Source organism: Esox lucius, chromosome 2, assembly GCF_011004845.1.
Source record: "Esox lucius isolate fEsoLuc1 chromosome 2, fEsoLuc1.pri, whole genome shotgun sequence".
Lineage (NCBI taxonomy): Eukaryota > Metazoa > Chordata > Actinopteri > Esociformes > Esocidae > Esox > Esox lucius.
Window position 1 is genome coordinate 15,144,561 of NC_047570.1, and position 27,900 is coordinate 15,172,460.

The 27,900-nt window shown below is 39.8% G+C and overlaps 1 protein-coding gene across 1 annotated transcript in view; it reads right to left on the reverse strand.

Moving 5' to 3' along the window:
* Positions 1 to 27,900, reverse strand: part of galnt18b (UDP-N-acetyl-alpha-D-galactosamine:polypeptide N-acetylgalactosaminyltransferase 18b) — a 76,050-nt gene that overhangs the window by 20,348 nt on the left and 27,802 nt on the right. Inside the window, exons 2-6 of the mRNA XM_010881123.5 lie at positions 15,499 to 15,694; positions 14,388 to 14,554; positions 5,947 to 6,130; positions 4,853 to 5,050; positions 4,535 to 4,649 (exon numbers count right to left, since the gene is read on the reverse strand). Of these exons, the coding sequence (XP_010879425.3) occupies positions 4,535 to 4,649; positions 4,853 to 5,050; positions 5,947 to 6,130; positions 14,388 to 14,554; positions 15,499 to 15,694 (860 nt within the window). The remainder of the gene's footprint in view (positions 1 to 4,534; positions 4,650 to 4,852; positions 5,051 to 5,946; positions 6,131 to 14,387; positions 14,555 to 15,498; positions 15,695 to 27,900) is intronic.

Below are 27,900 nucleotides of genomic sequence, written 5' to 3' on the forward strand. Positions count from 1 at the left end.
AATGACTGAATTATTTTATCTGATGATGTCTGTGGCTGCTTTCATACGTGTAGGAGATGCAAAAACCAAGAATAATTTATTATGGAGTAGTCTTTTACTAGCAGCAGGTTTTTACACTGAAGCCTACTAGTTTATTATGTGTTGTGTGTCATAATTCCTCCCAGGAAATACGTTATTTTGAAGATTTAATTGTTTAATTCTCAGTATAGGAGTCTGCAAATCAAATTCAATGTATGCTTTTTATGTTACAACCAAATCATATTTGAGACATTTTATTTCAGAAATATAAGTTAAATGTATTTTATCTACAACTGCTTTTTTACAGTATCTCACAAAAGATACTGTTTGAGTACACCCTTCCCATTTTTGCAAATATTTGATTATATATTTCATGTGACAACACTTGAGAAATGAAATGTTGCTACAATGTAAAGAAGTGAGTGTACTGCTTGTATAACAGTGTAAATTTGCTGTCCTCTGAAAATAACTCAACACACAGCCACTAATGTCTAAACCGCTGGCAACAAAAGTGAATTCACCTCTAAGTGAAAATGTCCAAATCGGGCCCAATTAGCAATGTTCCCTTCCCGGTGTCATGTGACTCATTAGTGTTACAGGGTCTGTGTGTGAATGGTGTGAATGGGGAGCAGGTGCATTACATTTGTTCAACATGGCACCCCATGGCAAAGAACTCTCTGAGGATCTGAAAAAAATTATTGTTGCTCTACACAAAGATGGCCTAGGCTATAAGAAGATTGCCAAGACCCTGAAACTGAGCTGCAGCACGGTAGCCAAGACCAGACTGCGGTTTAACAGGACAAGTTCCACTCAGAACAGGCCTCGCCATAGTCGACCAAAGAGGTTGAGTGCAAGTGCTCAGCGTCATATCCAGAGGTGGTCTCTGGAAATAGACATATTAGTGCTGCCAGTTTTGCTGCAGTGGTTGAAGGGGTGGGGGGTCAGCCTGTCAGTGCTCAGACCATATGCCGCACACTGCATCAAATTTGTCTGCATGGCTGTCGTCCCAGAAGGAAGCCTCTTCTAAGGATGATTCACAAGAAAGTCCGCAAATAGTTTGCTGAAGACAAGCAGACTAAGGACATGGATTACTGGAACCATGTCTTGTGGTCTGATGAGACCAAGAACAACTTATTTGGTTCAGATGGTGTCAAGTGTGTGTGGTGGCAACCAGGTGAGGAGTACCAAGACAAGTGTGTCTTGCCTACAGTCAAGCATGGTGGAGGGAGTGTCATGGTTTGGGGCTGCATGGGTGCTGCCGGCACTAGGGAGCTACAGTTCATTGAGGGAACCATGAATGCCAACATGTACTGTGACATATTGAAGCAGAGCATGATCCCCTCCCTTCGGAGACATGATAACGACCCCAAACACACCTCCAAGATGACCACTGCCTTGCTAAAGAAGCTGAGGGTAAAGGTGATGGACTGGCCAAGCATGTCTCCCTAAACCCTATTGAGCATCTGTGGGGCTTCCTCAAATGGAAAGTGGAGGAGCACAAGGTCTCTAACATCCACCAGCTCCGTGATTTCGTCATCCAGTGATGCTCTGGTGAACTCCAAGCCCTAGGGTTAAGGCAGTGCTGGAATATAATAGTGGCCACACAAAATATTCACATAATCTGGACATTTTCGCAAAAGTGAGGAGTGTACTCACTTTTGTTGCCAGCGGTCTAGACATTAATGGCTGTGTGTTGAGTTATATTGAAGGGACAGCAAATTTACACTGTTATACAAGCTGTACACTCACTACTTTACATTGTAGCAAAGTGTCATTTCTTCAGTGTTGTCACATGAAAAGATATAATCAAATATTTGCAAAAATGTGAGGGGTGTACTGAGATACTGTACATCAGAAACAACACAAACACCTGGTGCCCTTCAGCTCCTACAGCAGAACTACTGTGCACTCAGTAGGCAGTGTACTTGGTATATTTCCCAAGGACCAGGTTGGGCCCCCGTGTCTCCAGAACTACCTGAAGTCTTCAGGGGCATGGTATCCAGGGACTTTGGTCAATTCTGACACAACGGCATCAATCATTCACTCTGTGAACCTTCTGTTACGTCTTATCCCAAAAACGGCTCTATTGGGTTGACATCCGCGGATTGTGCAGGCACTCACGTAAATTGAACCGGCATTCATCCGACGAGGCAACAATTTTCCACTTTTCAATAGTTCAGTGTATACGATCAAGTGCCAACTGGAGTTGCTTTATCTTGTTTTAAGTTGATAGGGGTTTAAGCCAGTGTGGTTTTCTACTGCAATAGCTCATCCACGACAAGGACAGATGAGTAGTGAATTCCTAGCCATTGTACCGCCATTGTACTGCACTCTTAATTATTATTACTGTGCCTGTTTGGGGCCTGTCTGCTGGTTTGCACCATTCTAGCTATCCTCCTTCAACCTCTCTCACCAACAAGCTGTGTTCCCCTACAGGAAATCCGCTGTGTGGAAAAAATGTTTTGTCACATCATTCTCTATAAACCCCCGACACTGTTGTGGATAAAAAGCCCAGGAGGTTGTCCATTTCTGAGACAGTGGAACTGGCCCCCCTGACAGAAACATTCATACCATGCACAAAGTCGCTTGTATTCAGCATTGACGGTTAGATACAACTATGCTTAGATATATCCCCTGCATGGTTTTAGACACACCCTTGAAATTATAATAAACGACATGAGGAAAATTGAATATCTTACATGAGGAAAATGGGATTGTCTCATGAGAAAAATAGGAAATGTGAGGTGTTGAAAAATGTATAGTAAAGTAAATGATAAATGGAACAGTAAAATAAAGAATTTTTTTAATTAATTTTTTTGGCTTATAGCAAAGGAAATAATTAAACACTTTCATGCTTCACTATCCTTTTAAATAATTTCCTCATCGAATAACCTTTTACTGACAATTGTCCTTCCTGGGATTCCATAGTACCTTACTAAATGGCCAGTAAGTGTAGAGTATATTTCCATCCCATTACAACACATTCCGCAAGCTAAAACAGCCCATGGGGGAGGGTTGTTAGAACTATGACACAATAAGTGAGAGAACACTATTCATTACATAAATTCCCTCCACATGGCATTTCATGATCCCTGTGTACAGGATTTTAACATACCCTTGTGACATAATGTGAAGATGGTGCAGCTGTTCCATTCACCCTGAAAAACCCAGGACTACTCTTTGCAGATTAACTCTATGCTTAGACCAGAGAGATCCCCTGAGCAGCAGTGTGGCCTGTGTGTGCACGTCTGTGTGAGTGTCCCTTTGCGCAGGTCTGGTGTCAGCTGGAGTGTGTTCTGACAGTGGGTCTACAGGCAGCACCAATATGCTGCAGGCAGGCCGGTCCTGCTGGAGCCCAGTGGGGCTGCTGATCCGGGACCAGTGCCAGGGGATCTATGGGCTCCAATCCTGCAGGACTCACTTTATTGCATCCCCTTTCGTCAGACCAAGGCCTCCTATCAGTCCAAACACCCAGGACACAATACAGGGCAGCAGGCTACGCCCTTCAACCAGGAACCTGATTTCCCTGGTCTCTATTTTTAGAGTGTAGACCAAAATAATGTATCAATTGTTTGTACAAAGCTCTGAACAGACCACTGATTTATTATGTGGGTGATAACATCTCCAATGTTTTGAGCAGAAAGTAATCAGTGGGGCCATTATCAAACCCTAGATCATAAAAGTGCATCATTTTCAGAGGGAAATGACTTATTGGACTAGTCCCCTCCTCTTTCCTAAAGAGTGACTGATGATTATATCTCTGTCATTACTGAGGATGGATATTTCCTCGTGTTGTCTCTCTCTCTCTCTCTCTCTGTCTCTGTCTGTGGATTTACTGTAATCTACAGAGCACAGCTGGAGGGGGAATGTGATTGTCCCCTGCTTCATGGTGTTATTGTTAGAGCTGAGTATAGTATGTGTACAGTGGGTGTAACAGTGATATTATTAGACCTCTCTGGGGAAAAATATGCCTCCTCTGGACAAAGTACTCATACAGCAGTACTGCAGAGATCCCACTGATTCAAGTGATGCAGAGGAACTGACGGCAACTCACACATACAGGAGATATACTTGATTGTCTGGAAGTATGTTGTGAGTGTAACAGCGAGACAACTGACTAACCTAAAGCTGTCTTTTGAAGTGTTGATTTAAATGTGACACGATCCTTTTCTTTGCTACGAAATAAGGGGCGCTTCAACTGGAACTTTAAACAGTGGAGCTTTAAAGACTGGAAAATAACTAAACAATTTATCTATGTGTTTGGGTTGGTTCTCCACCTAATCCTCTTGCTACACCTTGTGAATGTGTTCCAATTACACACCCCGCAATTCTTAGAGCAAGAGGACACATGCAGTTAGCCAAGTAACCGCTTTACATAAAAAGCAGAGGCCAAACTCAGTCAGGGCTGGGCTGCCAAAAACAGTGCGGGTTATTATTGCTGTTAATTCGCCTGGATCAGTGCCATTCTCTAGATGAACAATGCCTAATATCTGCTTGGGGTGGCATCCTTACTCACCCTGACCGCCAACTCAACATTCTCACCCCCATACACCTCCATGCCTTCGTCCAGCAGACCAATCTCCTCAAAGTAGAGCCTGTCCACGACGAAGCAGCCAATCAGAGCAGGGCTCCTACGGGATCAAACACAAGGTAGACACAAATAGTATTCCAATGTGTTAGTCTACCTGACTTATGCATTCTTTTCTGTAATAAATAAAAGCAACTGGGAGACAATAACAAATGTTAATTTAGATGATTTATAGTATATCTGAAGAAATCTGGGTCACTTATATACTATTACTACCTATATACTATTAGTCATTTCTTTCCATACCTAATTGGTGCACTGTTGTTGGCCTGGTGCCACCAGGACTTAGGTGGGTTGAGGTAGCGGCACCACAGCTCCCAGTCAAAGCCTTGAGCAGACAGCGGGTACTCTTCAATCTCAAACGTGTCGTATTTGATGTTATCAAATGATGGAGAGATTATGCGTGTTCTATCCTCCTGAATTCTTGTGAGAACAGGCTCAGCCCTTTGAACACAAAGAATGCAATGAGGTACAAGTATACATATGTAAATGAGAATGTCCAATGCAAGTAAAGAGCGTACAAACTCCGCAATTAGCTTTCTGTAATAGCTCCATAAAAACATGCTACTGGGAAACAGCAGTGTAATAATAAAGCTTGGGATGGAGAACAGATCAATTATTTCTAAAGGTTGCATTCATACTTCTCCAAATGAGCACAAAGCAATGTGAACAGTCAAAAGTATTTGTGCGTTGTTGCTCAGTTATGGCTTAGACAAGAAGAGGTCTGAAGCTGAGTTGGCATTTTTGGTATTCTCAACATAACATGTGTGTAGGTACTCCTGCCAACTATTTAGAATGAAACAATGAATGGGCTGTTGCTAATGCACATACAGGTAAAAGCATTCCTGAAATATGCCATTTGTGCCACAGTCTGTAGGTTTAGTAGAGAATCCCCTCAGATTAAAACCAGAAATATTTTGAATGCCATTGAAATCCCCCCTGACACATTTGGGTCAGGCTGTTGAGAGCACAATTTGCCAGTATGAGAACTCTGTCAGAGCAATGATCATTGTATCCCAAGGGAAAGACAGGTGGGGCAGACTTCCTGCCACACAGTTATCAGAAGCCCTGTTTATACCTCCTTCTACCATGCAGCCTTTTGTGCAGCTGATTAAAAGGCACACCGTGATCCGATTGGGATCAGACCTTACAGTGGGTGTAAACTGACAAGATCAGGGTGTGCATTTTAGAAACATGTTTAAACAGAACCGCACTTTCGATGTCAAAAGGGGCTTTGTGCGTGGTTGTACGGCGCCGCGTCTGACAGCCCGTACCGTATGCATCACCAAATGTTGTACCTCAAGTGTGTTAACGTACTGTGTCAGCGCACGGTGACTCACCAGCCTACGCTGAACTCCACGTGGGCGTCAAACAGGGCAACGACTGGAGCGGTGGCCACTCTCCACCCACTCACCCTGGAGCGGATCAGACCCTCTTGCTTATTATGGCGCACCACCTTGATGAATCCGGGCCGCTGGCTGTTGGTCTCAGAAACAAAGTCCTGCAACTTCTCCTTCAGCTCATCTAAAAGAGACACACGGGGCATGGATGCGAGGGCATATACGTACACGCGCACGCGCAACACACACACACAAACACGCGCGCGCCCAGACCAAGGTGAGGATACTATGAAGTGCTAGTGAGAATACATTGCCTACACCAAACCGAATATACTATCCCTTCACCTATGGGTATTTTAGGGGTAGGAGGAAGCCAAAAGTACTCATGCTCCACTGCTTTGATCACTAGACCAAAGAGTTTGCCTTCCGATCCAGTTGTAGGGCTCCATAGAATTGCTGTGCATGAGGGGATATTGCAATCCTGAAGGATCAGGCTGCAATTCTATCAAAAGCATGAAAGGAAAAGAATGAAGTGGGCACAGTTGGTGTGGTGCTTTTGGCCTCAATACCTTTTCAACTACTCAAGAAGTAGCTACATCTTTAGTTCAATATTAGATTTGTTAGCATAGTGCCACAGGCATGTAAGTGTTTTCAGACAGAACTACCGAATCGTGCGGTGGTTCCACATTTGCAATACTTCTTAAATGTATGTCTCAATCAAATATTGCTTTAATCTTACTCAACATAATATCAAACAAAGGTACCAATTGAAATAAACATCAAGACAATAATCTTGTCCAAAATGACATCAGTGGAGAGATGCTTGTTTTAACGGCCTGGTAATTGGGAATTTGCCGGTGACCTGAAACATCCCAATTTACCCTGCAGGACTGGAAATCTTTACATTCAGAGTGATCACACAATGAGGGAATATCGGCCTAAGAATTGCCAACCCAAAGGTTTCAGTAAATTGTAAAGAAAAGTGCCCTATAATGAGCTGGGTGGTATGAAACCCCTGAACAATGCCAGTAGAGAAGACAATCAGTGAGACTATTCCACAGTCTCCGCTCTGCACTGCATCATTTTGAAGTAAAAATATGGGGTAAATTAGTTTGCTCACCCCCACCAGGCACCTGCTTGTTTGCATCTAACGTACCATCAGTCATCTCTCCCAATGTTCGCCAGATGGACGACATGCCAGGAACAAAGACAGCCATAATCCAATGATCACACATTTCTTAATGTTTAACACCATACCAAACAGTCCAGCCGGGAGGAATGACTTACTGCAAACACTAATGGCTCCACTGAGATGGAGACAAGAGTAGCAGACAGGACAGGAAGAATCTGCCTTCATGCTTCAAAAGATAACAATTTATATTGGCTCCCTTGCAGTCAGTACACTTGGTATAACATACTTACATACAGTGGATATAAAAAAGTCTACACAACCCTGTGAAAATGCTAGGTTTTTGTGATGTAAAAGAATGAGACAAAGATAAATCATGTAAGACATTTTTCCACTTTTAACGTGACCTATAATGTGAACAATTCAATTGAAAAACAAAGAAAATCTTCAAGGGGGAAAAATGAAAAATAAAAACCTTACAATAACCTGGTTGCATGAGTGTGCACACCCTCTTATAACTGGGGATGTGGGTGTGTTCAGAATGAACCAATCAAATTCAAACTCATATTAAATAGAAGTCATTACACACCTGCCATCATTTAAAGTGATTAATCACAAATAAAGTTCAGCTGTTCTAGTAGGATTTTCCTGACATTTTCTTAGTTGCATCTCTGAGCAAAAGCCATGGTCCACAGAGAGCTTCCAAAGCATCAGAGGGATCACATTGTTGAAAGATATCAGTCAGGAGAAGGGTACAAAATAATTTCCAAAGCATTAGATATACCATGGAACACATTGCAGACAGTCATCATCAAGTGGAGAAAATATGGCACAACAGAGACATTACCAAGAACTGGATGTTCAAAATGTATGAAAAGACGAGAAGAAAACTGGTCAGGGAGGCTTCCAAGAGGCCTACAGCAACATTAAAGGAACTGCAGGAATTTCTGACAAGTACTGGCTGTGTGCTACATGTGACAACAATCTCCCGTATTCTTCATATGAATGCGCTTTGGGGTAGGGTGGCAAGACAGAAGCCTTTTCTTACACAGAAAAACATCCAAGCCCGGCTGAAGTTTGCAAAAACAAACATCAAGTCCCCCAATAGCACGTGGGAAAATGAGTTAAGGTCTGATGAAACCAAGGTTGAACTTTTTGGCCATAATTCCAAAAGGTATGTTTGGCGGAAAACAACACTGCACATCACCCAAAGAACACCATACCCACAGTGAAGCATGGTGGTGGCAGCATCATGCTTTGGGGCTGTTTTTCTACAGCTGGAACTGGGGCCTTAGTCAGGGTGGAGGGAATTATGAACAGTTCCAAATACCAGGCAATTTTGGCACCAAACCTTCAGGCGTCCGTTAGAAAGCTGAAGATGAATAGGAAGTTCACCTTTCAGCATGACAACAACCCAAAGCACACATCCAAATCCACAAAAGCTTGGCTTCACCAGAAGAAGATCAACGTTTTAGAATGGCCAAGCCAGAGCCCAGACCTGAATCCAATTGAACATTTGTGGGGTGATCTGAAGAGGGCTGTGCACAGGAGATGTCCTTGCAATCTGACAGATTTGGAGCGCTTTTACAAAGAAGAGTGGGCAAATATTGCCACGTCAAGATGTGTCATGCTAATAGACTCCTACCCAAAAGTGCTGTAATAAAATCTAAAGGTGCTTCAACAAAGTATTAGTTCAAGGGTGTGCACACTTATGAAACATAAGATTTCAGTTTGTTTTTCAATTGAATTGTTCACTTTATAGGTCACATTAAAGGTGGAAAAAGTGGTGTGTAGACTTTTTAAATCCACATGTAGAAACTATAACATAGTTGGTACAAAATACTTTTGAGATCGACTAGATAACCTTTATGAGACAGCATGTGTAGCTGTCAGCAATCGTGACTTATGGTGGTCTACTTTATACGGGAAGCACTCAGTGTTTTTATTATAAGAGCCATTGATTTCATTGTAAATCAAGGAGAAGTAACGAATGGAGGGTGTTAGCTCTACTCTACTTACATTTAGTTACCTCATTGGTTTCCATACACAGCTATAGTTTCCCTAGAGTAGCGGTCCCCATTTAAACCTCCTAAACATTTTCTGGCGGAATAGAAATCCAGGTAATATAAAGTCTCACTGAATAAAAAGCACCAGACATCTGTACTTGTCCTAAGAGACTTTTCATTTTAAAGAGAGTATACATTTTCCAGCAAATATAAGAATGATAGTGGGAGCATAACTGTAAAAAAGCTACATATGAATCATACATGATTGAATTTGATTCTAATTCACAAAAGATTGTTTGTGTTAACTGCTCCTGCTAGTGGAGTCCTCCAGTTCAGGTCAGGTAGATTGTGTTTGCTGCCTTAAAGCACAACACCTTGCCCTTGACATTTTTGTTCTGTTTGGCTGAGCACTCTAGCGTTTAGTTTATCCTTGAGCAAAACCTGTCCCTCATCGATCATTGGGAAAAGTTGAATTGCCCAACTGAACGTGCTGTGGGTGCTAGTGCTATTTCATTTTGGAAAATGAACATCGGATGCAAGCTCCAAGATGTTTCTCAGATTTCATAAATGCACTCAGAAAGCCAAAAATCTTAATACAGTGATAGAACGGGAAGAGACTAAATTACATTCTCCGTTCAGATCATTCCCTTGTTCTCCTCATCCCTGTCAGGAAATAAATTGGCACCTTATGGGAAACTGTTGATGAATTTGTATCAGTCACATTAACTGGTTTTGTAATTTGTTTTATAAAATTTGTAATTAAGATATTCAGATGCTTGGGGCTTGGGAATAAGAATGAAGTGTAATGATTTTAAGGAATCCTAATAAAGCAAAGGGAGTAATAGGTTAATTACACTGGCAAGAGCTGTTGACCAAAAACATAAATCTTTTATGTCCTACAGAAACTGTAGCTTCCAAGGAAATTCTTATTATGCAATATAAAAGGTACTGTTATGAAGTTAAAACTAATGTGGCTGTACGCATCTATACAAAACATTCTATCTTAATGTATAGTAATCAAGCAAATACCGTTTGTCATTAGGTTTAATTGTACTTCAAGAAAAAATATTCACTTTTGTAAATATGTGAGAAAAAAACATACAGTAAAATGTGTTGCAAAAAAAAGTGAATGCACAGTACAAAAACTGTGATGAATAAGTGATGATACATCATTAAGCTGTTTCCTATATTCCAAATGTGTCTTTCTAAATCGGGCACAGCTGCAGAGATTATACTTTGGGGGGACGAACCTAATCCTTGTTGTTTCGTCAAAATCTTTGTATGTACTGTAGCTATGAGCTGGGAGTTGGAATGACAGAGAGGCTGTCGTCTATCACTCAAAATGAGCCTGGGTGGGCTACTCTGTCAGTAATACACAAATAAATCCATGTCACTCCGCCCAGACTAAGAGGGAAAGAGCGAGAGAAAGTGAGAGAATGAGAGAGGCATGTGACAGAGTAAAAAAAAGAATTGAGAAAATGGACAGACTGATGTATGAAGTGTAAGAGAATATGATGAGGGACCAGAGACCAGGGAGGCTGGGACAGTGAGAGTAGGAGGACAAAGATGGATCTTGAAGTGTCTTTCGAGTCACGACCCACCATAAGCCTTGAGCAGTGAAAAAACATACACAGTCAGAAAAATAACATCTTCTAGACTGCTACAGTAAATTAATGTAGATTTCAGTACGCTGCTAATGTAAACAATTATAAGAGATTGAGTGTATAAGAAATTATTTGTAACAACGCAGCAATGAGCTGATTTCTCACTAAGCCCTAGGCACTTCACATTTTGCCATAAAGCTGACATTTTTTTTTTTTAGGTCATGCCACAAAATTCTATGCATTATTATATGACTTACATTTTATGCTAAAATGTTGACACACGACACGGTCCTCAGAAACCATCCCAAATACTGATATGTCTATGAATTATTGAGCCTTCATCCTATCAGTCTGATTGGACTCCTGTCAATGTCCCTGTGGCGCAAAGACGTCTTCCTCAGACACAGGACATCACCCAATTAGTAAGAAATCAGCCACGTCAATTTGCCCTTCCTCCCCTCAACGGTCATCATGTCTCCTGCATGCTAATGCTTGGTGGAGGTGGAGGTGAAAGCTCTCTGCAGACTGAGAGATTCCCATTGTAATGATACTGGTGCCTGAGGAGAGCACACTGAAATGGCCTCGGCAAAAGCACGGGTCAACAGGTTGACAACACTTAGTAGAGATAAAATTACCAATCATGGCAATAATGATAAGGGTAAATCTATCACAGTGAATCTGACAGAATTCTCGGGCAAACAGGTTGGAATGCCATTAGCAAAATGTCACCGCGTGACTAGTTTTCCTGAGGGACCTCGGGGACCGCTCTCTGCCACCCAATTACGTGATAAAATCAAAGCTTTCTTGGGACACGATAATCCACTTGAGCTGAGCGAGGGACGGACACAACTTTTAGATTTTCACCTCACTTGGGGGGCGGGGGGGGGGGGGTGGGGGGGCAGAGGGCAGATCCAGATAGGGGCACTCAGCCTAGCCCCTATACCCAGGTAATAATGCACTGTCCCTGGAGCTGGACGGGCCGCTCGCTGAGGCAATAAAGTGTGCCTTGTTTACCCAGGGAGAGCTGCATGAGGTCGAGTGCACAGCAGGAGCAAGAGAGGAGACAAGGTGGAACAGGAAAGAGGGATATGTATAAATCAGCTATTCTCCAACCGCACATAAAATGGGCTTCTCCTGTCTGACCCAATCCACTGAACCATCCGACGGTATTCGCCAGATTCAGTCTGCACCAACTGATAGCTGGCCTTAGCTAACTTGTAGTGATATTCCTGTACACAAGTGGGATGTTTGCCTACATCTCACAGCTGGCTTCATCTTTAATCAGCCGTCCCCTATACACCAGACAGTGTGACTGTGGCCATTAGTAGAAGTCAACCGAGGCTGCTCACAGATCCAGCAGTGCTGCCATGAAAACGTCTGTGTCTGTGATGAGACTCAATAGGCTCAGCTGGTGTTCTTCCTTTGAACCAGGCACACTTTGAGACAGTGTGCTCACAGAGCTGGGAGACCATAATAGAGTCACATTCAAAACACTTAATTACCTCTCTGGATGGTAATCTACCTCCAGGCAGATCTCCATGTTTTTCCTGCTCATTAGTATTTTTTTTACCTATCCATTTAATCCAATGAGCACATCCACTAATTAAGGATATTAAAGAGCTAGATTAAAGAAAGGGAGTCTACAGGCAACAAAAAGGGGTAATTACTAAAACTGAAAGATTCTCTATGATAAACTTGAGGCCAACAAAGACAAATGTAGAGTAGTAATATTTCATATACGGTTGTACCTGATGTGACCGACTACACAAATTTATCAAAAATCTAATAAAAAATGAATCGGACTCCATGAACATGTAGTAAAACAAGGAAGAGGAACAATACAAGCAAACAATATGAATCAATAGATTGGCTTAAATTAATTGGTCTGAGAATTTGAATCACAGGCAATTGGCATATGGATTCCCATTGTAAAATGAAGGTTATATTAACAACTTGACAAGATGGTCCTAACATCAAGAAGGCATTATTAATCCTGGCATTATCAGACAATGAGAGAGACAGGGAGCCCATGGCCTTTGGCCACTCATAAAGCAGCTAAGTACGTGTTACCGTTTTGACTATCCACAAATTAATTTTTCTGAAGAAAGTACAGAAGAACAGTCACTTTCCTTATTTATTTGTATGTTTTGTATGTTTTTTTGTATGTTTTTTTTTTTTCCGTAGCAAACAGACATAAAATGAAGACACAAGTGAAGTGTGGAGATTGCTGCCCTGGTACCCGGGGGTGGCATATACTGTAAAGCATGTACACGTAGCCAGAAGAATAACCCCTCGACAAAGTGTCTGCACACTCTGCACACTCGCCATTGTGTAGGAACTGTGTTAAAGTAGGTTTTGAATTAAGAAAGTGAATCAGACAGCAGTGCTTTCTTTTGATCCTATTTGCTAACGGGAATCCAGGCCCATGGCCACTGAATAAACTAGACACATTCGTTTTTTTCCCCTGTCCCAAATTCAAATGCTTTCTACAGTTTCAAACATTGTACAGTGCTTCTCCTGCATCTCGTCAATCAAGCATACATTGGGGTTCTGAAAATTAGGGTTGGCCAGACAGCATGTTCAGGATATATTGTGTAAAAATTTCAAAATTGGTTAATACACCCATGAAAATGCATATGTTGTCCTACATATCAATTAATAGTTTTGGCCAAGGTGAAGTAATGCAGATTTTATGCTATGGACAATTTTCCAGGCACACAAAACATCCTCCACAATGCTTCATTTTATATTTTAGACTTAAGAACGCAGTCAGGGACATAACTGTTTTAAACCTCCCATTCTGGGCTTAATGTTTAATATGTTGTTTATATGTGCATAGTCTTTAAGTAGAATACCCGTCATAGCCCTACCATACCATACCAACCACAAAATTCCAAGTTTTAATGCAAATGGTTTTGATGACAAGGGGCACAACAGTGCCACTTTTACCGTTAGTGGCCAGAAAATCCCCAAATACATCTTTAAGCAGCACCAGTTTTGTAACATAATTGATTTCTGGTACATAAATTCTACACATGAAGACCAATTTATGTTTATGACCTTGCCGTATTGCAGCAACTCAACTCAAATATTAAGACATATGCTGATTACACTGATTGTTAAATAAGGAAGTATTTGTCATCACCTACATTCTTGGATGGACCAACCACAACTGTGCTTACCAGCACCCAACACATACCAAGGAGTCGCTAAAGCCCAACATGGCAAACTAACTCTGTGCAACATTTCCAATTCCAAGCTCAGCAAATTTGCAACGCTGCATGCATGTGGAATATTAAATATGTCAAAACCCTTTAGACTTGTATGTCCACTTTTGTGCTCATATATGTTGAGGTCTCTGGCTGAGGCCACAGATTTAATCCTTTATCATATTTTATTTTCAGAATAAAATATGGGATTATTGTAGCATAGTTTAGCATTTTTCCCTCTTGAAAATTATGACTTGCAATAACAAAATGTCTACTTTAAATCACATGATGATCATCGTTTGCCTCTTGCTCCTAAGCAAAGTTGAGTTAGGTTAAAACCCTGTTATTTGTTTGACCAAAAAAAGCACCACCATTAAAGTTCAAAACGAAAAAGTGTCAGATAATCAACCTACGTCTGCTACTGAGAAAACAGTTGGTGGCATTACATTTTGTCCATGGGAAATTACACTTTGATAGGGTCTATGATGCTCACCATTGTCACTGTTGTCATCAACAAGTATGATCTCTTTGAGCAGGTGGAAGGGGGTCCTGTGCATGGCAGAGTGGACGGAGCGCAGAATAACAGACAAGGCCTCGTTCACAAAGATAAACACGATGCTCACTTGAGGAAGATTAGAAGGATATGTGACGTTTTTACACCTGAGGATAAAACATACTGGTGGTTAGCTGAGAATGGGGAGAAGAACAGACCTGACTCAGAGATGTGTATAATCTCAGATGACTGGGCGGTTAGACACGATTTGGTTGAGCATGATTCAAGTAGGTATACATACATTTTCTGAATAAATTATAAATTCACAAGGTAAACGCATAGTCATAATGACCAACTGCCACCAAAAAAAACATATTGTTAAGAAAACAGCAGAAATATGTACCCTAAATTCCAAATTGACTACACAGAATAAATGGCATGATTTTGGTAATATTCACTCACATTCAAAACCGAGTGTATGTATGTAACAGATTAACTGGTTGGTCACAGATAATGTCCTGGAAGGTGTCCACAGACATTGAATGCTGTTTTTTGAATTTGTGATTTGAAGTGGTGACAATAACTGCTTAAATTCAATTCTAACTTTATGTATATATGAATAGGCAGGCTTAAATTTCAATTGTCAAGGACAACTCTGATATAAGGTCCTCTTTTGTTTTAACTGGGAAATTGCATGCAGCAAAATAGATTGTTTTATCTTGACTAAATTTGACACTAATTTTCCCAACATTCAAACTTCCTCACTAGCTTAGTAATTAATGATTTGTGTTGCCTTTTCCCTCTGCCAAAACTAATTCAGGCATGAATTCAGTCCTGCCCATTGGCATGTAATTTGGCCGAAACAAAAAGGAATCAGAAAGTTCAGCCACCTTTTAACATGAAAACCACTGAACCACCATTTTTTTAAAATGCTTTTTAAACAGTAAAAGCAACTATCAAAACACAACTAGTGTGCTACAGATAGACCACTGTGAATTCTATTTGAATATCAAGTTCCTGTTAGACCCTAGGCTGATGGTATGACTTGGGGAAGAGCAGCAGTTTATGCATGTTATATTTTCTGTGATGTGCAGTGCATTGCTCAGCTTACCCGTCAGGTCTGAGGTCTGGGATCGCTCTGTCCAGGGAGAGGCGGTCACTGAGGTAGCCGTTGTAGCCATAATACTGGAACATCTTCAGGGCCACCCTGCGGCTGTCTGGGCTCAGCTCCTGACCCCAATGGGCAAACAGGGATGAGTCAGAAAACGATTTGTCTCCTTGAACATACTCTCCTTTCAAGGGGGTTTCTGTGAAAGGCAGAGGGAGAGAAAAACAGTTAGAAAATGGGTATTGTATAAGCCAGCAAGCCACACATTCACCTGCCTCTTCATGGAGGTATTGAGAGTTAAGAGGAAGGATTAAATAACAAGGTCAATGCAACCATTGTTAGAAAACTAGGCAGAACTATTACATTATTAAATTAACTGATGTTACAGTGCTTAAATCAACACTGAATCTTAGACCTAGTTCTTTAAAGAAAGTATGTCGCTAATAACAAAGCTAATTCAGCTTTAGGAGAGATTGGCCCACAAAATTCTGTTTGGCCCAATCTCTCTGTATCTACTACAGTAATGGGACTCATTCTCACACTACAAGAAGCAGCGCCGCTAACTTTGTAATATTCTGTTATAAGAGATGTAGAGTTGTAATGGTCAGAACAAATTGTTATATATTGCTTTGGTAGAGTGGAACTAGCTCACAGTAACTATAAAAACTGTTTCTGCCAAGCATTGAGTTTTAACGTTCCTACAAGGCATGGTTAATTATGTAAACTAGCCTGTACCAGTAAAGGGATCTGCAAGGTGGGATATAACTTTTGGTATATTGAAGCTCCTGAATATATACAATACTAGATATATACACATACAGCGCCTTGAAAAAGACCAATTCTAATTTCACTGAATTACAAATGGTCCATTGCTGTTAGCAGCAGGGGCATTGACAGTCAAAGGGGTATGCTGAAAGATTTTTTATAAAACAGCTGTCAGGCGGTCACTTCTGGTGAAGGGTTTTGACCAAGGCATGACAGTTTAGCCTTTTCTTTCTTTACTATAATAACAAATTAAGATAAATATTGTGTGTTGCAATTTAGTGATGATGAATGTACATTTACTGTAATTCCTAACTTATCCACTTGACCGAAATGTTGATAGAGAAATCTAGGCAACATATAGTAAAACATGTTCATTATAAAAAAGGTGGTGTAGATAGAAATAGAAAATACCAAAACATTCGCTACATTTTGGTATACCATCCACTATATCAGCCACTCCAATTTTGCAAAATACAGAGAACTGTTGCAATAGAACCTGCTGGAGTGCTCTAAAATCTGAAGCTTAGGAGGAAAACTCAGCAGGACATTAAATCCCAAGCACCAAGCCAGAGCAACACTGGAGTGGCTCAAGAACAAAATTATGAATGTCCTACAGTGGCCCAGTCAAAATCCATATTTGAATCCCTTTGACCATCTGTGATACTATGAGAAATTGCTAAGTTTCCTTCAACCGGGTGCCAAGCTGCCAAGAAGAAGGTACAGAAATCATTCCAACAGCCCAAAGCTGTTACATACTGTTAGCTATTGTAACATAAGACATATATGAAATATATGTGCATATTCTCACAATGTTTAGCACAAGACTTAAAGCTGTTAATGCAGTGAAATATACATTTTTGTATGTAAATTTTTTATTTTCTTTATTGCTGAATGTAAATCACCTACTAGCATCGCTTTCAGTGTGGACCGCAAGTGAGTTTTGGGACTTTATATTCTCAATTTTCTCGTATTTGTAGCAATGTGTAACATTATTAATTGATCATACATTGTTTAATAAAATCAAATAATCTGCTACAAGTGTCACACTTTAGAAAGCAGACACTGTATTAAAAATCAAAGATACAATGAAGGTGAAAATATAACATTTTGAACTGAAAACAAAAACGATACACAATGAGCAAAAACAAAACAAAAAGCTCTTAAAAAGACTCTCCATTAGTATGTGTGATTACAGTGTTTACAACTGGAATCCAACAGAATTTAAATAGATCCTCATTTACAGTCTTCCGTTATGGCATCCATAGCCACACACAGTATGCCTCAAGGCTCTCATTTATTGCAGTCCTTCCTTTAAATCCCAATGTCTCCTGGGATATTATGCAAAGGGGTTCTACAATGTGTCAGAGTAAGGACAGAATGATAAATCCTGAAGCTCCGCTAAGCTGAACGCGGCAGAGTGATTTGAATGTGACATTGTTGTAAAGCCTGGTGACATTTATGATGGCTGTCAAGACACGAAGAGTAAATACTCAATACATTTGTGCAAATCTTGAATGTCATTTCATCGTATATTATTCGAAAGGGGATCAGTAGAGAAGGTTATTTCATTATGGTTCAGTACAGTGTGTTCATCTAGGAGCTTTTGATGGCTTTAGAATGATCCTAGACTGTAAAGGGATTGCCATTAATGTATGGGGTTTTGTCTCCCCACAGCATTTTATGACACGTGATAATGGTCTTGACTCATTATAGCAACAGAGGAGGTACATACAGCTGTGCTGTGTCTTTAACCAATACACCACTCTGGAGCTGGGTAGCCTTGAATATTAAAGTCATTTACAGGCATGCGTTTTGGCAAGGAAGTTGCTGGATTTTATGTTGCAGTATACCTCCTGAAATCTAGAATGTTTTGTGGAGCAAAACACGCCCCACCTGCTGCATCAGGGTCGCGTCAATGCCCCCAAAGAAGGCACGTTCCAGGACCTTTCGGTGGCAGCCAGCAAGGCCAGCACTGCCCCTGCCTCCCATTGGGACCTCGTCAAGGGATCTAAAAAGACACTCCCCTGGAGCTCCTCAGGGGAGAATCTGAAGAAGGAAAAGAATCATGTTGCCCTAAGTGCTGCAATGCCCCAAAGATCTGGGAGCTGCTGACGAAGAAGAAAACAGCAAGGGTGAAAAGGTAGTCTCTGCAATGATTGGACCACACCCATTCCTCCAAAACCACCACCAGTAAGCTGCCCCAGAGATAACGGCGCATCCCCAGCAAATTAGTTAAACCAGTGCTCTTTGTCAATTCTCGGTGTCTCTCCCTCTTACAGTATATACTGTCAAATAAAATGAAATTAATTAATGCATACATGTATTATATTCATTGATGTGGGACAGGGTTTGTATTTCACTGAATCTTATTATAATGTCATTAGATTGGTGCAGGATACTAGCTGTTAGGCAATGCTTTTGCACATTTCAACATGCAAATAAATAGTTGGTGTTTTTCGCCGGCACATTCAGTTAGGTCGGGAAATAATTGGACACTGACACAAGTTTTGTTACTTTGGCTGTTCACCAAAATATATTCAAGTTACAGTTAAATAATGAATATGGGCTTAAAGTGCAGTCTCAGCTTTCATTCACATCCAAACTGGAGGAAGCACTTTAATATGTAGCCCCCTCTTTATCAAGGGACCAAAAGTAATTGGACAATTGACTCAAAAGCTATTTCACAGACAGGTGTGGGCTATTCCTTCATTATTTCTTCATCAATTAAACAAGTAAAAGGTCTGGAGTTGATTCCAGATGTGGCTTTTGCATTTGGAAGCTGTTGCTGTGAACCCACAACATGTGGTCAAAGGAGCTCCCAATGCAAGTGAAAAGTAAAACAGGACATCCTTAGGCTGCAAAAAAAAAAATCCATCAGAGAGATAGCAGGAACATTTAGAGTGGACAAATCAACAGTTTGGTACATATTGAGAAAAAAAGAACGCACTGGTAAGCTCTGCAACACAAAAGGCCTGGATGTCTACGGAAGACAACAGTGGTGGATGATCATAGGACCCTCTCCATGGCAAAGAAAAACCCCTTCACAACATCCAGCCAAATGAAGAACACTCTCCAGAAGTAGGCATATCATTATCCAAGTCTACCATAAAGAGAAGACTTCACAACAGCAAATACAGAGGGTTCACCACAAGGTGCAAACCATTTATAGTCTTGAAAAATAGAAAGGCCAGATTTGACTTTGACAAAAAACATCCAGACCAGTTCTGGAACAGCATTGTTTCGACAGGTGAAACAAAGATCAACTTGTACCAGACTGATGGGAAGAAAAAAGTATGAAGAAGGCTTGGAACTGCTCATGATCCAAATAGCGTACCACATCAGTTCTAAAACACGGTGGAGACAGATATTTGGTAGATCAACTCAGCAGAATAAAATCCATTTGACAAACCAACTAACATTTCCACTAACATGAATGTCAGATAAAAAAAGAAAAAGGGGTCAGAATTAGTCTAGATTTGAAACCTTATCTGTTTGATAGGAGTCCAAAAAAAAAAAAGTGTTACCTATTCAATTGAAATTAGAATAATTTTTGAGGTATAAAATGGGAGATGTGTTTCCTCAACCATGAGTAGAAAAACATTAAGACATGAAGTTATTGTTAAACATGCAACCAAATCAAGAGGAATGATGTGATTTTAATGAAACGGCAGATGTCTGAGTATTGTTTCCTGTTTGATTGAATGGTATAAAGTCAGAGTGGGGATTGTATATCCAATAGACTGAATCTATCCTCTTCATTGTTTGGTAAAGGTCTCTCAGGAGCAGTGCTGCATCATTAATCAGAACAACATCTCTGCCCTTGCTAGCCTGTTATGGTGACAAAGTAGGAGATTTGTCTAATTGTATTACTTCAGTCAGTGTGTAGGGTGGCATTGGACTTCCCTGCAAAACAAAAAAAACTGTCTCAATACTGCATGTAAAAAGACTGAAGCAGCAAACAAAATTAAAGAACAGATGTTTTCACACTCAAACAGCTGAAATTAACACATGATCTGCCAAATAATGCTGTGACAAATCTTTTGCATACCAATCTATGTTGTTCCAGACATCCTCTCATAGCAACAATGTATCAATTCATCATCTGTAGTAAATTTGATAACACCATTGTGTTTCTTTCGTCCCTTTAAACTTTTCCTTGCAAGTTGTAAGATGTAAATGCATACATGGTAAATGTAAATGCGTGCATAGTAAATGTAAATGGGTATATGCTAAATCTAAATGCGTGCATAGTAAATGTAGATGGGTATATGGTAAATGTAAATGCTTACATGATAAATGTAAATGCATAAATGGTAAATGCAAATGCTTACATCCATTTTTATTTAAACATTATGCAAATCAATGGGCTGGTCCACACCTGAGAGGCAATTTGCATAAATGTTTAAGTAAAAATGATAACGAAGATGGAAATTTAACATAAAAGAAATTGTGAAATTTACTTCAATCGAGTTTACCTTAACTTTATGTATAAATCTCTGTCAGATCCTGGCTGGGGGCCTCTAGGCATCTCTATGCACCTGGGGGCCACAGTCAGGGTCTGAACGCAGAGATGACTCTAGGCATCTCTGTGCTGCTGTTTTGGTTGGCCCCAATTAGAGGAAGCTGCTTCATGTTGCCTCTAATTGGAGACCCTATTTAAGTTGCCCTTGTTGCTTCAGTTTGCGGATCATTGTTTGTTACGCATGCAGTTTGTGGCCCCTTTTGTTATTTTTGTTTTTATAATAAAAGGTTGTTTCCCTTTCTTCGCTCTGCGCCTTGTGCCCTGCCTTCCTACAATCGTGACAATCTTTATCATGAAAACATTTGAATTAGGCAATTTTGTTTTGACTTTAAAATTAACTATTTCCACTCTAATAATTGAATTGCCCCAAGAATCATGCACACAGCATTGTTCAAAATTTAAAAGCGTTGATATATTTTTGATTTCAATTTAACATGTAAGCATTTCATTTTTGCTTGTCTCCCTCTGTAAATGTATGCTGCTTTACATATTAAAAATAAAATGTCAGCATAATGTCCGTTTGCTTCAAAAGATATATGAAAGGTTAATAATTTGTTGACAGCTAGTGTATAATTTCTACTTTCTTACTATGGTAGTAAATGTCATCAGCATCACTCATTCAAAGTCTTGTCATTGGTCAAATGTTTCTCCTTTAATAAACTCTCATCATCAATTAATTTTATAGGTTAAACATTATCCTACACAGACAACTGGGTCTTTCCACAAAGACAGTTTCAGTCCTTATGACCAACTCAAGTGTAAATATAAAAAAAAAATTGTAAGAAACATTACACTCATTTCATTTGCAATAATAAAACATGATTGATTTCAACTGACACCATATATTTTGTCATGTCGTCCATGGCTTTTACTGAACTGATTCTTAGGATATGACTAATATAAAAACCCATACATTTTGCATATGATATTGCCTGTTTGATTTGATTATTGACAAAACAATTGTGATGCTAACCTCAGTCCACCCTCAAACATATAGTCAAGGTTTGTGACAAAATCTACTAGAAGATAATAACAGAAAAACAGTTATTAAGGTTTACCTACATTTCGTTGATTTATATTGTGAGATTAGGGTTCCCAAGCACAACCACTCAACAAAACATAAAACTCTTGAAAGCAATCCTTTTCATTGCTATGCAATATGCAATCATGCCACTAAACCTACGACCAAACAAGTAACTTACTTGTTTGATCATAACAGTATTGTGAGACTGTGGCAGGGTTAAAGTATTCATATTAATTACTACAGTTAATCAATCTTATAACCACATGCACTGTTGACTGTAAAGCTATCTATGTTCAGAATATATATTGTCCAGTAGTCCATACGTCTATAGACTTTTTAGATGTCACTGGAGAGGGAATTCAATAATTGTCAAGGAAAACTATTAATTAGGTCTTTACACCTAAGTCTAACATACCCTGCACATATTTATATATTCCATTTGGATATATGAACACCATATGATTTAAATGAATGCACCATCAACTGCAGATTTTCGGGAAGAACTTCATGAGGGCCAGGGGGGCTCAGTTGGTAGAATATGGCTATTGCAATGATGTGATTTTGATATCTTAGTGGACCAGTCTGAGGGGCAAAAAAGTATAGATCTACAAACACTACTGACCTGTATGTTGCTCGGGCAGCATTGTGCGCTTGATAAGAGTGTCTTCTAAATATCTCAACTGTAGGCATGAGGCACACATCAACAGTGTCTACCTACCTGTGGGACCTTCCTGGTGCACCTGAGTGTCTCCACATACATCCTCTGGCTACTCTTCCTACTGGCCAGCTGAGTCTGTAAAACCAATGGCAATTTCACACGGGAGCAACAGTCACGTGATAATCTATTTCCACACCGTCATGTCTAGCTGATAAGGAACATTTGTGCATGGATGTCAAATGTATCATTGGCTAGCAGGCTATGTCATTTTGACATTAAGGAAGTTTGATCAATCCTTAATCCAAATATTAGCAATCCACAACAGACATCCCTGCTGATAAACGTGCCTTATAAACACGCTTATAAAAGTGCATTTGTATAGCCTACAGTAGTAAAAGTGTCCGTTGATTGCTATTAAAAGGTCATCACTATATTGCACAAAGGGCATCAGGAGTGCAATGCAAATTCATCAAGTAATTTTGTGACATATTGAGAGTGAGCTGTCACTCAGCTTCCTGAAAGCAATCATTAATCAACATTCTCAATCCTAAAACACAGATTATGTTGGAGCTTGTATTGTTAACATGGCAATTTTAATTACCAAAGAGCACAAATTTTGGGGGGACAAACACCCAGAACATAGTTTGAGTTTTTAGATTTCATTCCCTTTGAATTTCACCCAGGCCTATAGCAATTCAAGTTTCAGTTGCCTGAGAATTCATCTATTCAATCTTGATGGGACAAGTATAGGAAGATGTAGCTCTAAATGTATTCCAATCCCAGAAAATGTCTCTAAGCTCATTCATTTTACTGCTTGTGCTGGTGATAAATCAGGCCTCCATAAGAGAGAAAGGCAAGATGGACAGCTGGGTCAGGGATTAGTGTTTTAGAGATAGGGTAGCCTAGGTGACCTGCACGGCCAACTTCACCCTGTGTCATCACTTTAGAGTGTCATGCTTTAACTTAGTAGATGCAGTCGCAAACCTTTGATTACAACACAATGCTGTTGATACAGTTACTCCTTTGTGCAACACTACCTCTCAGGAATTATGTTCATATACAACTCATTTGTATACAGCAATTCTACTCAGTATTAACATAAATCGGTGGAATTACGTTGGCTATTAATATATCCCCAGGGCTATTAGTCCTGAATGACTTCCTACTGAGTTGCTCCAGAAAATGTTGCTATTATATTGATCCTTAACGTAATCGATTAAAAATGAAAAACCCCTCATTACAAATAACATTAACAGATAAAAGTTAAGGTTAATTAGGGTCAAGGTTAGGCACAACGGTACTGGCGTTAAGGTTAGGAATATGTTTAGGGTTAGGATATGGTCAAGGTTAGGCATGAAGGTAATGGCGTTAAGGTTAGGATTAAGTTTAGGTTTAGGTTCTGGTTAAGGTTAGGCATCACAGTATTGAGGTTAAGGTTAGGAATAGATTTAGAGTTAGGTTATGGTTAAGGTTAGGCATCACAGTACTGAGGTTAAGGTTAGGAATACATTTAGAGTTAGGTTATGGTCAAGGTTAGGCATCACAGTACTGAATTTAAGGTTAGGAATAAGTTGAGGGTTAAGTTATGGTTTCGGTTAGGCATCACAGTACTGAGGTTAAGGTTAGGAATACATTTAGAGTTAGGTTATGGTCAAGGTTAGGCATCACAGTACTGAATTTAAGGTTAGGAATAAGTTGAGGGTTAAGTTATGGTTTCGGTTAGGCATCACAGTACTGAGGTTAACGTTATTATTAGGTTTAGGTTATGGTTAAGATTAGGCATCACAGTACTGCGATTAAGGTAAGGAATATGTTTAGGGTTAGGTTATGGTTAAGGTTAGGCATCACAGCACTGAGGTTAAGGTTAGGAATAAGTTTAGGGTTAGGTTATGGTTAAGATTAGGCATCACTATACTGAGGTTAGGGTTTGGATTAAAGGGTAAGGTTACAAAGACCAGTCTAAACAACAGTGTAAAAACAATACAATTCCATAACAAAAAGTCTTGCCTCTCACTGGAATCGAAATCGCAACCATCATCTCGACCACAACAACCTTGCAAGCAGCCACTCTTCCTAAATGCCCCTGGCAGCCAGTTTTCGATAGTACAGTAGGTAAATGCCACTTTTCTCATATGTTGACACTGAATGTAACCGTGAGTCATTAAGCAGGAATAGCACAGGGATATGTTGATATTGAACGTAACAGCAATGCTGATAAGTTCATATCAAACGTAATCACATTCTCTAAAATAGTTATTTTTACATAGTTCCAGCGATACTAGGTTGGCTTTGTGCTTTGTGTGTAAGGACACACAAAGCACCTTTATTCCTGGTTCAGGAAAGCATTAAGCGAAATAGCATAGGGATGACAACAACAAGAGGCAAGGGAGAGGTTTACAGAAGGACTTCCCTCGCATAGGGAAAAACCTTAATACAGTGAATGGTATGCTGCAGCAAAACAGGATATGTTCCTTCCGCTAGCCTCGACAGAACACAAAGAATCAAGCCAGGCAAAGGTAAACCACGCAAGTGAAGATTTAAAAGAAAATAAAGATTTTAGAACGATAACAAACTGTGCTCCAATGTGCCACTCTTGGCTGCCGGTTCTCTTTGGTTGTTCAGTGAGATGGATGTCTTGTCTGGGGTATAATAGTATATTAAGACTCAACAGCTGTCATCTGTGCTGCTTTACCGTGAAGCACCATATCAAACACTATCAGGTGATCTACATGAAGATGTATTAAAGTTGCTCTCCAGCAGAGTGAGGGAAGGTCAAAACAGACAGTGGGAGGGAAACACACGGAAGACCCTTAACATCCTATCCCAAAACCCAGTACATAACCATAGATGTTTCTATTGTATTGTTTTATTGTCAAGTTACAATATATAGTTTTGTTACAGTTTTCCCCAATTAAAACCCTTTCGGAATCCTTTCTGAAGTAATAATTGTAATAGCCTGTTCCGGAGACGAAAAGAGATGAATAGATTAAATCCCATTTCATCGCAATGCGGCCTTACAGGGGAAAATTTTAGCCAGGTACTTTTAATCTTTTTTTCTCTGTCACCTCCAAAGCAAGGCGCTGCACACATTGCAAGGCTAAGTTGTGTTGACAAAAACACTATACATCTTTACATGGTGACAGAGAACTGAAAATGACCCTAGTCATAAATTCCCTTTGAGTAGCCATTATTTCCCAGAAACCCTTGACAGCTCCCTACTTGAATGTATGTGTGGTTACATGTTCAGGTAAGCTGGGTTTCTGAATAAACATTAGGGTGCTGCTGAAACAAGACAGGTAGCTGACTCATTGAACAGTTTGCCTTTAAGGTAGACTGAGATGGCACTTTAGATTATGCACACTGACAAGAATAATTGCAAAACACCATAGAAATACTGCATTACAGCTTGTTGAAATGGAAAACTGAGCAGATTAAGGAAGTGGAGTAGTTCTGTTACTCCCGGTGAGTTTATGGCCACTAATTTTACCATTCATTATCTATCTATTCATTCTACAAAATTACATAAATCCTTCCCATCCATCACCACCCCTTTTCAACAGTCAAAGCCCTTTAAAACTAGCATATCCGCAGAACAAGAATACTTACGTAAAAAGAAATGCATAATTAGCTTACACTCCAACCCCACACAGCTAAGCACTGTGACATACTGTATCACTGCTCTCAAAACAACTTTAGTTTGGTTGGAGCCAACACTTTTATCTTGACAGCTAATACCCAATTAGCATGCTCACAGGTTGGGAGCCTGTCATGCTGGGACCCAGTCATGACTGATATGTCATGTTTCCATAAGGGCTTTACAACAGTGTTTTGACCTAAAAACCTCTGACTTTTCTTTGACTGTGTCGATGAGGCAATTTCTCATTGTCACTGCCTCACAGACAAATCCTGCAACACCACAAACGTCATTCTTTTAAAGGCCCATGTGGATTGGTACACTTTAAAAGACAACATGCAGAGTGCTCAAAACAAGGATTATGAAACACAGGAGTTACATAACAAAAACGATATCAAAAGTCCCCTTGTCCCCTTGCACTTTTCCCAGCTAAGCAAAAACTGTCCCCTTGCCACTACCTGGGAACTGAACATATGAAAATGAACACGTACTGTAGAGGTATTCAAAATTAAACTATTTCTGTGTTGCTCACAGGGGGCTACCACTTAACTTTAATTAAATACAGAACATTGATTGATGCATTCATCTCATCAGCTTTCACTCTAATGGTACATCATGAATCGTGACATTGATTGAGCTATTACATTTTTTATTTCTTTTTTTATGTATACCATGTAATTGTTACTGCAATGTTTCTATGTTGATCTTATTTGACTGGACACATGCCTTAGGGGTTATTTAAGGAGATGTGCTTCATGATGTCATATAATCTGACGAAGACCCAAAGACTGTTTGTTCATGTGCATCTGACTACAATCAACATAATCACTCTGGTCTCATCTTTCTGAAATCGTTCTTTTTCTGGGAGTAGGGGAGGAGTATGGCTGTAATGGAGAGTAGGGAAAATACATTACACGGGTGCAGTTTGGATATAGGGGAAGCAATCCCTGCAACATTCATGTAACCCTGTTTCTTTAACCTCAGCAAAGTGAAAATAATCAACACCCCCTTAAGGATGGAGCTCACATTTATATCACTATCTTTCCTTAGGATACAAATGAGATTAGGAAATGACAAAAAACTTAAAAATAGAAGATCATCAGAAGTAAGGGCATTTTTTTCAGAACATCATAACATCATAACAACTCCAAATTAATCAAAAAACTTTTGAAGGGAGTAAAAGATTACGTGTTATCTGTAACATCAGCTTACATAAAAACTGTAACTCATATCAGTTACCTTAAAGCAAAACAATTGTAATGAGATTATAATTTCTTTTGCAAAACCAGCGGCTTTCTTTTCAACTATTCAATTCAGAAAAAAAGACACTATGATGATTAGGAAGATTGATCCTTAAAATAGATCCAGTTCTGTTTTGTCCACTCTGTACATCACCCAGTATGATAACTCTTGAAGGTTTCTGTTTTTGGTGTAGACTTTGGTCTGGGTATGCCCTCTGCCCGGGAACCAACTCATCAGCGCAAAATAAATCTATCAGTGAAACATTTCACAACAGTGGCTGAAGAACAATTGTTGGCAGGAGTATGTGAAAATAATTTTTTCCTTGTTGTTATAAAATTAATTATAAATGATTCAACAAAAAATTTCACCATCAATCTACACCCAATACCCCCATAATGACCAAGCAAAAACAAGTTTTTTTTTTTAAATGTGTGTCAATTTCTTAAAAAAAATAAAAAAATAGATCTAATTTACATAAGTATTAAGACCTTTTATTCAGTACTGTGTGGAAGTGACTTTGACAGAGATCACAGCTTTGAGTCTTCCTGGGTGACATGCAC